The sequence below is a fragment of the Actinia tenebrosa genome, unplaced genomic scaffold (genome assembly GCF_029948245.1).
Source record: "Actinia tenebrosa isolate PJP-AT-01 unplaced genomic scaffold, QUT_ActTen_1.0 PGA_scaffold13__45_contigs__length_12533684, whole genome shotgun sequence".
In the NCBI taxonomy this organism is placed as follows: Eukaryota; Metazoa; Cnidaria; class Anthozoa; order Actiniaria; family Actiniidae; genus Actinia; species Actinia tenebrosa.
The window spans coordinates 10,663,976-10,680,592 of NW_028292573.1; the positions used below are offsets into that span (position 1 = coordinate 10,663,976).

The following is a 16,617-nucleotide window of genomic DNA, read 5'->3' on the forward strand; positions in this document are numbered from 1 at the left end:
TTCTTTTCTCATGCAGCCACTTAATCCAGAACCTTGACCCACAATTCCTTACGCTTCACCATCTCAAGGCCTGGCTACCTTACCACAACAAGAAGAAATGCAACAAGCCTGCAAATCGAACAAAAAATTAATGAAATGGAATCCTAAAAAGATCGAACCTTGATTTTTCAACTTGCTCATGTTTCTGCTATGGTTTACGCTTTCATCTTACATACTCTCAGACCCGGACCTTGTCGAGTTCTATTTTCTCAAGTCTTTGTACACGAAGCTCAGCCAGTAAGTAAAATCATTTTGCAATCGATTTTGGAATATATCTTTTGAAAAGTTTGGGTATATGATGGTTAAGTAACTTACGAATACGATATGCATAGGAAGTAGAAGCGATCGAAGATGCTCGAGAACGAAGAAAAGAACAGCTTCTTAATGTTGCCAACAGAGTCCAGTCAGAGTTTTCTTTTCGGTTCGTTACATCAGGAAGCGTTCAACATGTGGATACAAATGGACTAGCTACTACAGATGAGTAAGGAACACATTAGATATAAAGATTAATTTATGGCAAATTTCACCCATCCCCTTTCCGATAAGATCAGCTATAACAAATGGCAATCTAACCCTTTCCCAAATATCTTGATCCAACCCCACTTCCCTGCAGAGGAAAAAAATGGCAGTCATCATATTAATAATAATAATAATAATATTTATTTATAAAGCGCAAATACAAATCTGTTCTAAGCGCTAGTAAACAAACGACAAAGACAACGACAAAATAAAATAATTTACAAAGAATATGCTAATTTGAAGAGATAAGTTTTAAGCTTCAGTTTTGAATGAGGCAAGACTTGATGCATTTCGGAGAGATATTGGAAGTGAGTTCCAGAGTTCAGGAGCAGCCACAGAGAAGGAGCGATGACCATAAGATTTAAGATTATAAGAATGTGCTGATAGAAGAACTTGTGATGCAGAACGAAGATTACGGTTCGGTTTATACACTGAAATGAGTTCCCGGATATAGATAGGAGATTGGCCATGAAGAGCTTTAAAAGTAAGTAATAGGATTTTATATTTGATTCTAGATTCAATTGGTAGCCAATGCAGATTAACGAGGATAGGTGTAATGTGGTCATGTTTATGGGAAAGAGTGATTATTCTGGCAGCAGCATTCTGTACAGATTGTAGTTTATCTAAGAGTTTGTTTGGTAAGCCAAAGAGCAGAGAGTTACAGTTGTCGAGTTTGGAGGATATGAACGCGTGGACGAGAGTTTCAGTTGTTTTCAAAGAGATGTATTTTCTTATTTTAGCAATGTTTCTGAGATGATAAAAAGAAGACTTGCAAATATTATTCACATGACGAACCAAAGTAAGATGCGTATCAAATATGACACCAATGTTCCGAGCATGCATTGAGGGCATTATCACATCAGAACCAAATTGAAGAGAAGGAAGAGTTAACTGTGGGCTGTGCTTTGAAGAAAATAACAGGAATTCAGTTTTGCCTTTATTTAGTTTCAATTTATTTGTAGTCATCCAAGCATCAATATCAGATAGACAGTTTTCAATCAGATTCATGGAATCATTATTACAAATCATCATTACAGGAGAAAGGAATATATAATTGAGTGTCATCAGCATAAAGGTGGAAAGACATTCTGTGTATTCGGAGGATATCAGCTACTGGAGAAGTATAAAGGAGATACAACAAAGGACCAAGTACAGAACCTTGAGGTACGCCACAATCAAGTTGAAGGGCTTCAGAAGAAAAATCATCAATGGAAACAAATTGAAAGCGATCAGTGAGGTAGGACTTAAACCATTGAAGAGCTATGCCAGAAATGCCAAATTTTGTATGGAGACGATCTAGAAGAATTTGATGATCAACTGTGTCAAATGCAGCAGATAGGTCCAAGAGTAGCATGGCAACACAAGAACGATTGTCAATGGAGTGGAGGATATCATTTTGTACTCGAAGAAGAGCAGTTTCACAGCTATGAAATGTTTTGTATGCAGACTGCAATGGTTCATGGAGATTGTTCAGAGACAGATAATCATTTAGCTGAAGGGAAACGACTTTTCCAATAATCTTGGAGATATTCTTTAAATTAGAGATAGGGCGATAATTTCCAAAAATTTCATGATCAAGAGATGGTTTTTTCAGTAACGGTTTTAAAACAGCAACTTTAAGAGAAGATGGAACAACACCAGTTTGAAATGACAGGTTAACGATTTCACATATAGTAGGCAGTAATGCACCAAAATGTCCAAGTAGGAGACTTGCAGGAAAAGGATCAAGACTACAGGATTTAGATGACATCTTTTTCGCAATGGCTGATAATTCATCAATAGAGATAGGCGAAAATGAATCAATTTTACAATCCAGTTTAGGTGAATCCAGATAAGAGAAATCATTTGAAAGATGTGACGTAGGAACGAAGCCATTTCTGATGTTAACGATTTTGTTTTTAAAGAAGTAAACAAAATTGTTAGCTAGATCTGTGGATGAAGTTGAGGTTGGTAGTTTTTTCTCAGGTATACGGTGTAGCAATCGATCAATAGAACGGAATAGATCATTACTGTTAGAACCAGCATCAGTAATCAAATTAGAATAAAAATTCATTTTTGCATCAAAAATCAGTTTTTTAACAACATTACATTGATCAACATATAATTCACGGTCAACCTCTAATTTGGAACGTCGCCAACGTCTTTCTAGATTACGACGCTTTGTTTTATTAATTTGAATTTCGTCAGTATACCATGGAGCTCTTGGGCGAAGGGAGATGGATCGAGAACGTAAAGGAGCATGTTTATTTAAAATAGACGATAAAACAGAGTCATATTGAGTACACAAATCAGATAGTTGAGTAGCAGGACATTGATATAGTGCAGAGTTCATAATATCTTGTTGGAGACAATCAGCATCTATTGCACGAAGCTTGCGATAAGAAATGCTTTTTGATTGAAGTAGAGGCTTGTTTACAGATAACATACAATGAACAGCATAATGATCAGATAAAACAGGATCGTGTACAGTAAGGTTGGTCACAGATTTTTCATCAGATCTTGTAATGATTAGATCCAAAACGTGATTACTTTTATGTGTAGGTGAAACAGGATCAAGGACAGTCAGATTAAAACAATCGAGTAAATCCATAAAGCGATTAGCATTATTATCTTTAGTGTCATTGATGTGAAAGTTAAAATCTCCAGAAATTACCAGTTTGCCAGAAGATGTAACCAGTCGTTCCAAGAGAGTAGTGAAATCATCATTAAATAGCAAGCTATTTGAAGAGGGTGGACGATAAACAATAACAATACGATAAGTAGACGATTGATGATGAAGTAGCATTTCCATAAATTCAAAAGACGTGTGAGACATTGTTACATGATGATTGATTTTCAGGCTATTTTTATACATTATGCCAACACCTCCACCAGTACGATTTTGACGAGGAACATGACAAAACGAATAACCAGTAGGACAAATATCACGCACAATAAAATCAGAATTAGTATTTTTTAGCCAGGTTTCAGTTATAGCGAGAATATCGATGTCTCTTTCAACAACATAATCCTTAATTAAAAGAGATTTATTGTTTATTGAACGAGCATTTAAGAGACAAAATTTCATGTAGTTTGCAGTTGAGGTAGAAATTGAAGCAGGTTCAAGTGATGCAGGAATTTTAATGTTTGTTGTTGAAGCAGGTGATGATGAAATTGTAGAACGATCTGTACGATGACCACCTCGCTTGCCACGAAATCGAAAAAGCTTTAATTCCTTAAGAGCAGAGGAGCAGCAAGATGAAGGAGCTTTTGTATTACGGCGAAGTTCGAAAAGATTTGCTCTTGAGTATGTTATTAACGGCAGTTGACGGTTAAGATTTGAATTTCCAGCTGTGGAATCCAGGATTTCTTTATTGTAATTAAGGACCGATGTTCTGTTATGGCCATAAAAGACATGGGATAACACAGGTGTAGATGTTAAATGTTGTAAAGAAAGACGAGGCATATCCAATGAACGATGATAATTATTTGTGTGATGAACCATATGAAGTCGTTGAACCGTAGTCTTGAGGTCAGAGTTAAACGAAGAAGGGCCAGGATTACGATGAATATCCATAGAAATAGTAATATCAGTTGGAGGATCATGACCAGGAATAGATAATGAAGTATAACCATGCTTAGATATTTTTCCAACGGCAATACGAGACTTGTAGAAACCAGACTTGAGACGAAACGAAGTTAACTGACAAACATTCCAGGGAGATGAACTTGACAGTTCATATTTACTTACTTGTGATCCCTTCACCACAAAGAATCAGCCAGTGTCAGTAAAAAAAGATGATCATCTATAAGAGAATTTACAATTTTTTCCACCTCTGCCCCTATAAAGAAAGTATTTAACATGGCCAAGAATAATGGCTGCTCAGTGGCTTATTACTGGCCACATATGACTGATCAACATGTGACCAGTCAAGCAGTCAAAATGACTAGTCTAAAAGGCATTTGGCTGAACAGGTTCCGATTTTCAGTCTAGACATTATCTTTTTACTGGCCATTATTTAGAACCCTATTAACTATAGAGGCTTTGCACCATGGCAGCTATGACAGGAGGCAGGAACAAGTGAATCTTGTCATATCTGCATTTCATGAGAAAGAATTCAGTTTCCCATGGGAGAACGACTCTATTGTTCCTGCCTCCTGTCATGGCTGCCATCATGTGATGGTGCAAAGCCTCTATACTCTTATCATGAGATAAAGAACATTTTTCATGACTTTGGAAAATTTACTTTATGACATAATGTACTGTACCATAAGGGCACAGCGTCCAAGCATTTTGATTGGATGACCTTGAGAACCTTGTGCACTGTGATTGGTTCAAAAACCATCCTCTACTGTATTAGCCTGCACTATTCAGCAGTCTGCAGTGTTGCAAAGAAAAGAGGGATAGAGACCCCATTCTCTTCTTTGTGCCATCACTGCAGATCACTGCCAACAACGCAGGTTACGATTGTGTGTCCTTATGGGCCTGATGAATGATGATATATAACCTTTTCACTTTTCAGACTCCTATCTCAACTGGAATCAGGAATATTTAGGTAGAGTACATTTTAAAAGGTGCAAGGAATTTAATTAAGTAACAAGGATATTTGCATCATTAGGTGATGGTAGTCTAATCTTATTTACATTAAAAATAATTCAGTTTCCCAGGGGAAAAAGACTCTACTGTTGTGCCTCCTGTCATGGCGGGCATCAAGTGATGGGCAAAGCCTCTATTGAAATCAATAAATCATTCTACTTTGCTTTTACTAGGCTTGCAGATGGCAATCCTTTTGACTCAGAAAAGGTTGTGGTATGGAAGGGCATAGCAAAGTAAGTACCTTTTCCTAAGCATTGGTCAACCACTTCAGACATCAGGGCCAGGTTGTTCAAAGCTGGATTAGCGCTAATTCAGGATTAACTCTATAGGTCTTATAAAGAGTTAACCCAGGATTAACACTAATCGGGCTTTGAACAACTGGGCCCAGAACATTCTATATATAAAATGATAAAGCTGAGATTAGAAAAGTATGCTTTAGTAGAACCATCAACAATCTTGTTAAATCTCAGCCTAATATAGTAAAGGGTCACCTAAATGCTGTTGGAAGAATACAGAGAAAAATGAATTGTATTGTATTGCATAGCTTTTGAATTTCACCATTGTGACCTTGCATCCATTTCTAAAAGTAATATATTCTTGAGTATATATATATTTTTCAGTAATGCCGCCAAAAGATAGGAAACATTTACATTTATACCTAAGCTGAATAGGTCAATCCAGTGGATGAATGCCATGTTACATACAAAATTTACAATGTGACCTTTTTTAATCTCATTTTATATATAATATTATTCATTAATAAATTATTTTTCATTCCAGTTGTGGATTTACATTAATTTGTGAAAAGACTGAAAACAGAGTGTTGGCAGAGAATGTCTTGACACTACTCATTAGGTACTTACAAGATTACTGCAGAGTAATCTTTCAGCCAACTGAGGTAAGTTCTTACAAAGTGTCAGTAAAATGTTTATACAGTTATTCCAGATTCTCATTGATAGTGCAGAGGTGTAATTAGGATTGGTAATGGAGCTGCAGTTCCCCTTTTAGTTTGGAATTCATTAAAAACATTTTGTTTGGTCCAAAATATTCTCAGAATGCAGAAAATAGTAATTCTGGAAACCATATTTTAAGAATTTCCTTCAGAGCATATCCCTGGACCTCCTCTGGTTTCATTTTGCATAGCCAGCAGTGAGATTCATCATGCTTACCCACACTTTAACAGCCACCCAGTTCTTGCTTCTATGTTGAAGATTGGTTGTTCAAGCAGGAGACGATAAGGTGGCTAAAGGGACAGAAATTCTAATCTAGGATTCTTTTAAATTCTAGGCAATATTGAAGGTTGATAAGCTCTCAGTTATATTATTCCAATTTTTACCAAATGGCCAGGTTAGTGTCAAACAATAAAACTTCTTATATATATGCATTCGTTACAATAGGATTTCATTAGTCAACATAGAATTGCAATTCCCCTTCTTGAATCCACTCCTAAACCTAAAAGGCCAAGTATTGTATGTAAATATGCAATAGAGTAGAGGGTGAATGGTTATTAGATAGGCTTTCTTGGAGTTTAATGACCAGGACGCATTTTGGTCTGAGCTTGGGTATAAGAAAACACCATATAAGTTATGATGTACCAAAGGTAAGAAGTAATGCATTCATTGCCATCTCTGGAAAGGTCTATTCATGGGACATGGTACAAGATTGACAATGTTAGGATTTCAACCAATCACAGAATGCTTAGCCAATCAAAATGCTCATAAACAGCACCCTTTTATACCATCATGTCATTAGTTTTCACACTTCTCTAAATAACACTTTTCCTTCTAGCTTTGGTACAAACACACCATGAACAAAAGATGTTTGTATCCAAGCTAGACCACAAAGCATCAACTGCAATCTTCTGAAAGTTTTGTGGCATGGAAGCTTATCATATGGCGACCATATGTTCTCACAAGAATAAAAACCTTTGTTTGACCCACATAAATTCATTCTTGAGCACTTATATGCAAGGCTATGCATTGTTCAAACCAACATTCAGGCCTTTGCCACACAGCATGATCATGATACAAAACTGTTTGGTAAATAATCCTCAACATACCGTACACCTTTCTTTATTTTGTAGCTGCTGTTCATGAATCACAGGTTTGTCAGACAGCTTGAGAAAGAGTTTGAACACATCATGGCAATGAAGTAGTGGAAAAAGTGTTTACCAAATATAGAGATACGATACAATAAAACACGATAAACTTTAGAGGTGCCATATTAACCCAGTGAGTTAACTTATGGCCCTCAATAACACCCTACATTACAGATCATAGAGTTTATACTTTTTTATTTAAAAATAATTTTAAAAACAAAATATAACAAACAATTTATATATTAATTAGTCATAACTATTTACATTTTGAAGTAATGTGAAGCAAAGAATGAAATAAAGAAAGTGAAAGGTTTTTAAATATCAGAGGAATGAAATTTTAAAGGCTTTTCAATTTGAAGAAATAGTTATCAGTGAGTTGAAGCTCACTTAACTTAACTAAGGGAAGACAATCAAAAAAGATTAAAGCTACAGACACGGTGCAAATGGCATGCAATGTTGTAGACAACCGATGTTGTGAGCCAGCACGACACAATTTGACACAAGCAATGTTGGTAAAGTAGAAAACAATCCTATTTCAGCAACACTGCCTGTAATATTGCACACCACGTTGCTGGCAATTGATATTGTGAGCCATGTCACACAACACAATTTGTCCCACAATGTTGGAAAAGTAGAAAACGATCCTACCTAAGCAACATTGCCTGTAATAACTTGTTTGTGATTTTTTGCTCTTTCTTTGAAACCCTTGGTTTCATCAGGGCTGGCTTTTGTGAAGGCAGATAAACTGGAGAACCCAGAAAAAATCCCTCAAATCACAGAATAGACCCAACAAACGTTTTTGTGTGTGTATTATATGCATAATGTCTAAGAAGAAATGTTTGCAAATGAACTGAATCTACCTTATGCATGCAACATGTACGAAATTATACCTAAAACCCAAATAAAAAAAGCTCAATACCCACGATAAAAGAAAAGTGAATATACTTAAAACTTGCCCAAATTTCATAGTGAATAGACTAATGTTTTTGGTGCAGTAATATGTGCAATAAAGTCCCACAACTGGTTTTACAACCTTCAACCTACAAGCAAATTTAAAATGAATAAAAATGAACCAAAAAAAACCATGAACATCGTCAAACAAAAGGTTGAAATATAAGGAAATCTGCAGTGATTGATTCGAATTGTGATAGTGTGAGACGGCCTGAGTGATATCACATGTTAATGCCTTCTTGTGGCATGATGTACAAGTGCGTATCATTCATCTAACCAACTAACATTTTTCATGAAAATTATTGCACCATACATGATAATATTATACCAATGTGCGCAGCACACCTTTTGAAAGGACACTGTTACTCTAACGTCAGAGAGAGGCTCTGAAAGCCTACTGCTATTAAATTTGAAGTCGATCTTTACGACTCGTAAAAACAGAAAAGCCTTTAACATGAAGAGAAATTATGAGGTTCTTATTTATATTTTAGTTGCGTGGGTCAAAAAAATGCAATTTTAACCAAGCTTGACAACAACTTGTTTTGAGTTTTGCTGAAGAGAAGAATGAAGTTAGTCACTGTACGTTTCCCATATATTACGTCTTTATACATTTGTCTCTCGGTACATTCCTTTCCCTTTCTTTCCTTTCGCCTCGAACTCTCGCTGAATCTCTTCCAAAGTTTTCCCTTTCGTCTCGGGCACAAAAAAGTAAACGAATAAGACAGACAGCAACAGGATAACAGCAAACATCCAAAACGTTCCCGCCGGCGTCAACGTCAATAGTAGATCACTAAACGTTTTCGTCAGAATAAACGAACAAAACCAATTGAAGAAAGTAGCAATACCGCTGGCTGTACCGCGGGCTCGTACAGGGAAGATCTCGCTCATGATCAACCACGTGCACGGACCCCACCCATAACCAAACGCGACTATATATATCGAAAGGCTTGTTACTGCTATCCACGAGAGTGCATCCGCGCTGTCAGGGCTGTCTTTGATGATTTGGAAGTAGATACCGGTGAAGGTGCAGCTAATAGTCATGCTGATTCCTGCGGTGATGAGGAGGAATCGTCGACCTCCACGATCAACCAGAGATAGAGATACAGCAGACGATAAGACCTGCACTGCTCCGATTATAATGGGTACTAAAGTACTCTGCTTATCGAAGCCTGCCTTCTGGAAGATGGTGGCGCAGTAGAACATGACGGCATTGATGCCGCTGAACTGCTGGAAAAAATGTAATGTCATGCTGATGATAAAGGGTCGTAGGAGACCGGGTTGAGCGAACTCCTTGAGAGAAAACTTGCCTTTTTCGGAAGCTACAATGTAAAAAAGTTTTTCAGAACGTAAGAAACTTGACAAATACAATATATCTAGGGTCCGAAGGCGATGGTCACTGTTTTCCTGGGACGCAGCGCACAGAGAGAAGATTTCTATATAATTGAGTGCAATTCGTATGACTGCGGAACGTCACGTCACGGCACGGAATCTATGACATCCTACTGGACACATTGTGCTATAACTCTGCTTATCCCATCAGAATGGCAAAAAATTGAATGCAACGATCGTTCCGTGAATTTTTTAGTCATACCAAAAACTGTACTAAGATGAAAAATACCGAATCGTGACGTCACAGCTGCTATCAACCAATCATGTATCAAACACATGTATCAAGTTTTTTTGAGCTCAAGAGTCAATTATTCTCTTGAAAAGAAGTTTTTACTACTGGGTCATTTGCATCTGAATCGACAAGGAATTTACGGTTCATTTGCAAATGTGGCTATTAGAATAGAATTTTTGATACGCGCGCATCAATTTTCATGCTACCAAAACAGATTTGGTTGTCGTAACAAACAGGTTTGATCACTGTAAAGCATTGAGAAACCGGTTTGACTACAACACCAAACAGGTTTTCTCCACTCACCAAGAGTTAATCTTATTTCGTCGAGTTCAACTTCAACGTCGACATTAGGCCCCCGCAACCATTTGAGATTCTTCCTTGCTTTTTCTTCTTTCTTTTTGGCCATCAGCCACCTGGCTGTCTCAGGCATAAACGCCATGAGAACAACAAGAATAGTTGGAGGGAAGGCGCCCACAAGGGCTGACCATCGCCAATTCATGGCGAACCCAACTATGTAAGATATAAGGATTCCTGAAGTAATTCCCAGTTGATTGACAGATCCAAGAGCACCACGACTACCTGAAGATGCTGTCTCTGAGATGTAAACCTTTGAAATAATCATTGACAATGGAATCATTTAGGTTGATATACTTAGAAGCACTGGGCAAACATTCACTCTTGTTCAATTCTGCCACATTTAGAATAATTCGCGAACAGGGGGAGTAGGGGGGTTGACGTGTTCGAACGCGCGTTTTTTTTTTGGAACGCAAGTTCCCTCCAAAACCACAAGAACCCCATTAGTACGACTCAGGGAGAGAACTCGTTTGTTTCAAAGAGCTTTTCTTTAGAACTGAATTTTGCTTATTTTCAAGAAAAAGACACATGGTCTGTAATTGTCTGTAATTGTGAGGGTTGGTAATTAGATTACTAGAGGGGTATCAGCTACATACTTACAGGTATCAATGGGGGAGGGGGGGTGATCACTCTAGCCACTAGTTGTGGGGGACCATAAAAAAAGCTCTTCTTGGGGAGAGAGGGGATCAGAAATTCCCCAGCCCCCTCCACCAAGGTAATAAATAATAATCTTTTCCTTCTGTCTAAGGAAAACAGGTGTATTGGATGGAATACTAAAAAAACACAGAGATTATTCAGTACTTACAGGTACATTAAGAGAGGCCATTCCTACTCCCAATCCTGACATGAACCTACCACTGTTTAACATTGAAGCATTACTACCAAAACCAATTAAAAGATACCCTGAGCAGAAAGGAATTGAGGTGAGTATAAGAGCAATCTTGCGGCCCAGGAGGTCAATCAAGAAGCCTTGTAGTGGTCCTCCTATCATAGCACCAATGTTTAATAGGGACTGCAACAGGAATAAGATAAATTTTATTAGCAATTTCTGTTTTGTTTGGTTGTGCACTTCATTCTCACTATGAGTGGGGAAGAGGGGTTGGGGGTGTTGGCAAAATATTCTAAATTGACATTCCACTGTGAGGAGCACGCAAGTGAGCCATTGCAGGCCCATCGCTAGGGGTGGTTAAATGGTTCAAATGAACCCCCCTCTCCCCTGTACGAAAAAATGCAATAAAGATCCAATAACGCAATGAAATGTTTATCAAGAAATGAAATAATATAACTAAGATTGGTAGAAAAACGAACCTCCCATCTCATTAGTTGTTATTTCTAATGAGAAATCAGACTGAGAAATGAAAAAATAAGACCCAAGTTACTTATGGATTATTGGAATTTCAAAAATTCCAAAAACTCGGCTTAATTCCATTGACGAAAGGAAGCCCTACGAGGTTATAGTCTCAAGTTCCATTTTGTTATAAAATTGTGAATAAGATTTTTAAAATATGTTAACTTTCTTGATGATAGCTGTAAAGTCTTCATAAAAATAAACCACTGAAATAAATGAGGATTCAGTTTCTTCCGTTGTATGAAATATCCATTATGATAAATATTTTTTCCATGTTTTGTAACACGGTCTGGGGTGGGAGTTCAAACACAACCCACCCAAGCACGTGAGACCGGAAGTGACCTTCTTGCACAAGAACTAGACAATTTAACAAATTAAAACCAGAAAATTATTAATTTCCGCAGTTGCTAAAAGATTTATTGAATGAGATGGACGGGGTCATCAGAAAAGTCCACAAATCTTCGACAAAATAAATATAAGCTAACGCAGAAAAAAGTAAGCAAGTGTTATGTTAATTAATTTAAACATGAAAAATCTAATTAAAAAATTGCATTTTAGTTTTCAATTAATCTTAATAAAATCCTGGCAACCAAAAATGCAAGAGTTTAGTAAAGATATTCTCTGATAAGACTTTCTTTTGTTTAAATTCCTCTTGACAATTTTTGTCTGTAAAAATGAACTAAAGGCATGAATGAAGCAGGGAATATGAGAGCCTGGTTTCATATTTCCTCGGTAACCGAACTCAAGGCTTTTACAAGCAAAACTAATTCATAATTTCTGAATTTTCTTACCCCAAACCAGCTGATTTCAGATACAGTGAGGTGCAGTTGTGTACTGTTTATATTGTCTTCATTTATCTCTAATTGTGTGGTTGCAGCAGAGGAATAACCCATACAATACCCGAACGTCAAGGGGCCAAGAGCAGCCACAAAGGTAGCCATAATGACGCTCCATTTTCGTTCCTTGCCTGTCTTTTCTTCATTCTCGCTTTCTAACGAATTCACGTCGTATCTCTTTTGCTTCGTCATATTTTTTAGCTTTCAAGGCGATTTAACACAGACTTCCTACGTTTTCTCATGAATAATTTAGGTTTGCGAACGTCTGGTAATCAAACGAAGAATGCTGCAAGTCATGTGTGCAGGTTTCACGAGTAGGACACGTGATGTGAGCCAAGGGCAAAGGTCAAATGACCGATAATTTATTCACTTTTCAAAAATAAAAAATAAAAAAAATCTTACCATGTCCGAATCTTACCACGTAATTACAGCGAGGCTTTCTGTTTTTTACCCCCCAGCCAAAATACACTCGTCAATGAATAACTAGTTCATGTTATAAGACATGCGAGAAAGCAAGTCCCGATTGAAATATTTTTTCCGGTTGAAATATACTTCCGGTTGAATAGTCACGTCTAGACGTGACATGCGTTGGTTGGGGTTCAGAATCGCTCACAAAAATACATTTAACTTAGCACTTCTTTTCCTCACCAACATTTTGTTTTTTCTTATTCTTTTTGTTTGATTTAAGTCAAGAAAAAAATTGAAAGAGAAAAACTGGAATAATATCTGTAATAATATCTGTAAGACGTCGTTCTATCATTTGCGTAACATTGCTCGTATTCGTAAATTTATCTCCGTCCATACTACTGAAAGACTTGTCCATGCTTTTGTGACATCCAGGCTTGATAATTGTAATTCTCTTCTATATGGTTTACCTAATGCTCAAATTGATAAATTACAATATGTTTTGAACTCTGCTGCTCGTCTTGTAACTCTCTCCAAGAAGTATAATCACATCACTCCTGTCCTTTGTTCTCTGCATTGGCTTCCTGTGAAACATCGCATCAATTTCAAGATTCTACTCCTCACTTTCAAAGCACTTCATGGTCTGGCTCCTGTCTACTTGTCTGATCTCATAACTGTGTATAAACCTAAAAGAACTCTCCGCTCATCCAAGGAACTGCTTCTTGTTACTTGTCCGTACAATCTTAAATCTTATGGTTATCGTTGTTTTTCTGTGTCTGCTCCTGTTCTATGGAATTCACTACCGTCTCCTCTTAGAAACACTTCATGTCTAAAAACTTTTAAGAAAGACCTTAAGACTCATTTGTTTAAACTAGCTTTTGAATTATAATTTATATATATTTTACAGCGCTTAGAGCCGACTTGTATAGGCGCTATATAAATCATATTATATTATTATATTAATACAGAGATATTAAAAATTTGGTGTCTGTGACGTCACTCTTCCCCATTCTTGAATAGCGCAGCGCAACCATGACGTCATAAAAACGAAGACAAAGACGAAATTCGGACAAACAAACTTACAAGTTTACTTTCAGCAGATAATTTTCACAGCCGATCGCAGTTGATCTTAGTTTACATGGGTTATTATTGTAACTTTAAGTAAAAATAATAAAATCGGTTCGTATAATCCTCGTAGCGGTTAAACAGAATGCAATATTTGTCCGAATCTTTAAGCTATTTTTAGAATCAGTGCGCTGCACCATTATTGCTGACTTTACTTGATACATGTATTTTTATCCATAAAAATATAGACCGTTTATTTCTGTTATTTCTCAAGTTCTTACAAAAAGTATTCAATATGTTGGATTAGAGTGCAAACACTTACATGAAATTATTAGAGTGCTCACACTAAATCCGTGAAACAAATACTAATTTTTAGCACTAAATAGTATAATATATTATTAATATATATTATTAATATATTATTATTATAATTAAACAATAGAAAACAAAGGATTCTGTATGAAATAGTACTAATTAGTACTATTTAATGTTCACGGTTTTAGTGTGTGCACTCTAACTAATTACTAAATAGTACAAAATAGTGCTAGTTAAACAATAGAAAACAATGGAATTTGCATGAAATAGTGCTATTCAGTATTACTAAAGTTTCACGGATTTACTGTGGTCACTCTAGTGTAATTTAATAATAATTCTGTTTCAAAGATTAAGTGTTTGTACTCATAGTCCCCTGAAGCTATTTCAGTGTTTAACACTCCTACAAGCAAAATAGACCATTCAAAACCATTCAAAACCAAGGCAGATGTCTTTGTACTGTGACATAAACACCTGATAAGAAAACTTAGGAACACACGGCATAGCCAATTTTATTATTGTTGTTTCAAGTTCGGGGTGCATTGGGTGTCTGCCACCCCTCTTTCGAGTTAAATTTAAAGATAATGCCCCTGGATATCATAAAGGATCTGCAACTGTCTTCAGCAATGAGAAAACCCCATTTTATAATCCGTAGTATTTTTTTATCATTCTATAGGTTCGTAGATTCTTCGGTGTCCACCATCAAATAACCTCTCAATCTCTTCAAGACTCTTGCCTTTAGTCTCAGGTACCCGCAGCACCACAAACAAGAAGGCGAGGAATGATATCCCAGCATACAACCAGTAAGTTCCTGGTGGGGTCAGTGCATTCTGGAAGTCTACGAACGTCTTTGTAACAGCGAATGCCAGGGACCAGTTAAAAAGTGTTGATATACTGCTTGCAATACCACGTGCTTTTAATGGGAATATCTCTGACATCAAGAGCCATGGAACTGGACCCCAGGCCAGACTAAAGGCCAGGTTATACAAGATTAAACTCAAGATTGCAATCCATGATATTTCCTTAACAGGAACTGTGTGATGGATGGAGTCCAAAAGACCAGCTACCTCCTTGCCTTCTTTTAAGATGGCCAACTCAAAGAAGAAACCCAAGGCTATAAGACTAGCAGTCATAACAAGGGCTGTGGTCCACAAGAGAGTCTTTCGACCTGCCCTGTCCACAATCAAACATGCACACCCTGTGCCGATAAATTGCACTGCTGCAACTATTACGGATACTTCTTTGCCATTCTCAAAGCCTGCTTCTTTGAATATGGCAGCACAGTTAAAAAGGACAGCATTAATGCCACAAAACTGTTGGAAGAACATAGCAGCCATGCTGATAATTAGAGGTTTGGTAATGGATGGCTTGCAGAACTCAGAACATGACATTGCTTGCTGTTCATCTGGAAAAAACATAAGAAATTCTTATCCACTATGATTTACATGGATGAGATGAACCAATCAAAATTTAGAGCATGACTTAACTAATCAACTTGAAAATTGAATTAGAATTTATATAGACTGTGTTGGGCTTTAAAGGAAGAAGGACAATTGAAGGACAAGGGTTTACTCCGGGTTCTCCAGTTTTCCTCCATCCTTAGGCTGCATTCATAATGTATGGCAGAGGGGGAGCAGGTGAAATTGAGGGGGGATCGGGAAAATTTTTATCAGAAAAATGGGGGGGGGATGCACAATTTTTGGAAGAAGCTACAAGCCTTGCTTAGGGAGGATCATGATTTTTTGCATGACTTTAAGGGGTGGTGTTAAGAATTATTGTGGACATTTCAAATTTTCACCTGCCACCCCCCCTCCCCCCGCCATACATTATGAACGCAGCCTTAGAAATCAACAATCAATCAAAGTTGTCTGTTTCTCAGGGTTATCCTCAAATTTGTGCAGAATATTCATATGTTCCAGTGAAGGTCATTGGAATTTCAAAGTGTTTGTATTGCTTAAGTCGTGCTTTCTTTGCTTTACCATTGGTATTTGTGAATATCAGACATTGAAAAGAGGCTAGCCCTAGGAAAAGAGTCTGTAATCAAGGAACACAGTGGTAATTTAGAACTTCAAAAAGGTCTATTGCAATCCAATAAAAGAAGAGTCACTTTGTGAAACAACTGTTCATTCCCATTATTTAAACACTGGAGAACACTAGAGAAAACCCTCAAATTAAGGTAGACACTCAAACCCTACTCAAATGTGATGGTAAGTTGGGAAACCAAGAGGTGACGGGCGCACACAGGCACATGCACATGCCCGGGGGTACTCTTGCCCGTTTAGGGTAGCGATGTGCCACTGAGCCTTCTGAACCCTGACCCTGTTCCAGAGTAAAATCGCTGAAATTCATACCCTGTTCCAGAGCAAGCTCGCTGAAAACCATACCCTGTTCTGGTATTGCAAAAAGATAACCTCTTCCAGAGAGAAGAGAGCGTGATTTCATATACCCTGTTCCAGAGCGAGCTCAATTTTATATACCTTGTTCCAGAGAAGA

The 16,617-nt window shown here is 37.2% G+C and overlaps 3 protein-coding genes and 1 long non-coding RNA gene across 4 annotated transcripts in view; 2 read left to right on the forward strand and 2 right to left on the reverse strand.

Moving 5' to 3' along the window:
• Positions 1-75: 75 nt before the first annotated feature.
• Positions 76-7,356, forward strand: LOC116292147 (AP-5 complex subunit sigma-1). Its single transcript, XM_031699407.2, has 7 exons — positions 76-276; positions 372-520; positions 5,061-5,093; positions 5,308-5,367; positions 5,915-6,032; positions 6,422-6,481; positions 7,218-7,356. Exons 1-7 carry the CDS (start codon positions 190-192, stop codon positions 7,287-7,289), a joined length of 579 nt encoding a protein of 192 aa, XP_031555267.1. The 5' UTR covers positions 76-189; the 3' UTR covers positions 7,290-7,356.
• On the reverse strand, positions 7,294-12,534 carry LOC116292145 (solute carrier family 2, facilitated glucose transporter member 8). Its single transcript, XM_031699404.2, has 4 exons — positions 12,298-12,534; positions 10,964-11,170; positions 10,108-10,411; positions 7,294-9,502 (listed from the first exon to the last, which is right to left on the reverse strand). Exons 1-4 carry the CDS (start codon positions 12,532-12,534, stop codon positions 8,787-8,789), a joined length of 1,464 nt encoding a protein of 487 aa, XP_031555264.1. The 3' UTR covers positions 7,294-8,786.
• Positions 11,921-13,258, forward strand: LOC148911828 (uncharacterized). Its single transcript, XR_016119568.1, has 2 exons — positions 11,921-12,001; positions 12,384-13,258. It is a non-coding gene; the product is annotated as an uncharacterized LOC148911828 (long non-coding RNA).
• LOC116292144 (solute carrier family 2, facilitated glucose transporter member 8) overlaps positions 13,055-16,617 on the reverse strand; it is a 42,345-nt gene continuing 38,782 nt past the window's right edge. The window contains exon 7 of the mRNA XM_089028960.1: positions 13,055-15,529. Within this exon, the coding sequence (XP_088885086.1) occupies positions 14,790-15,529 (740 nt within the window). The 3' untranslated portion in view covers positions 13,055-14,789. The remainder of the gene's footprint in view (positions 15,530-16,617) is intronic.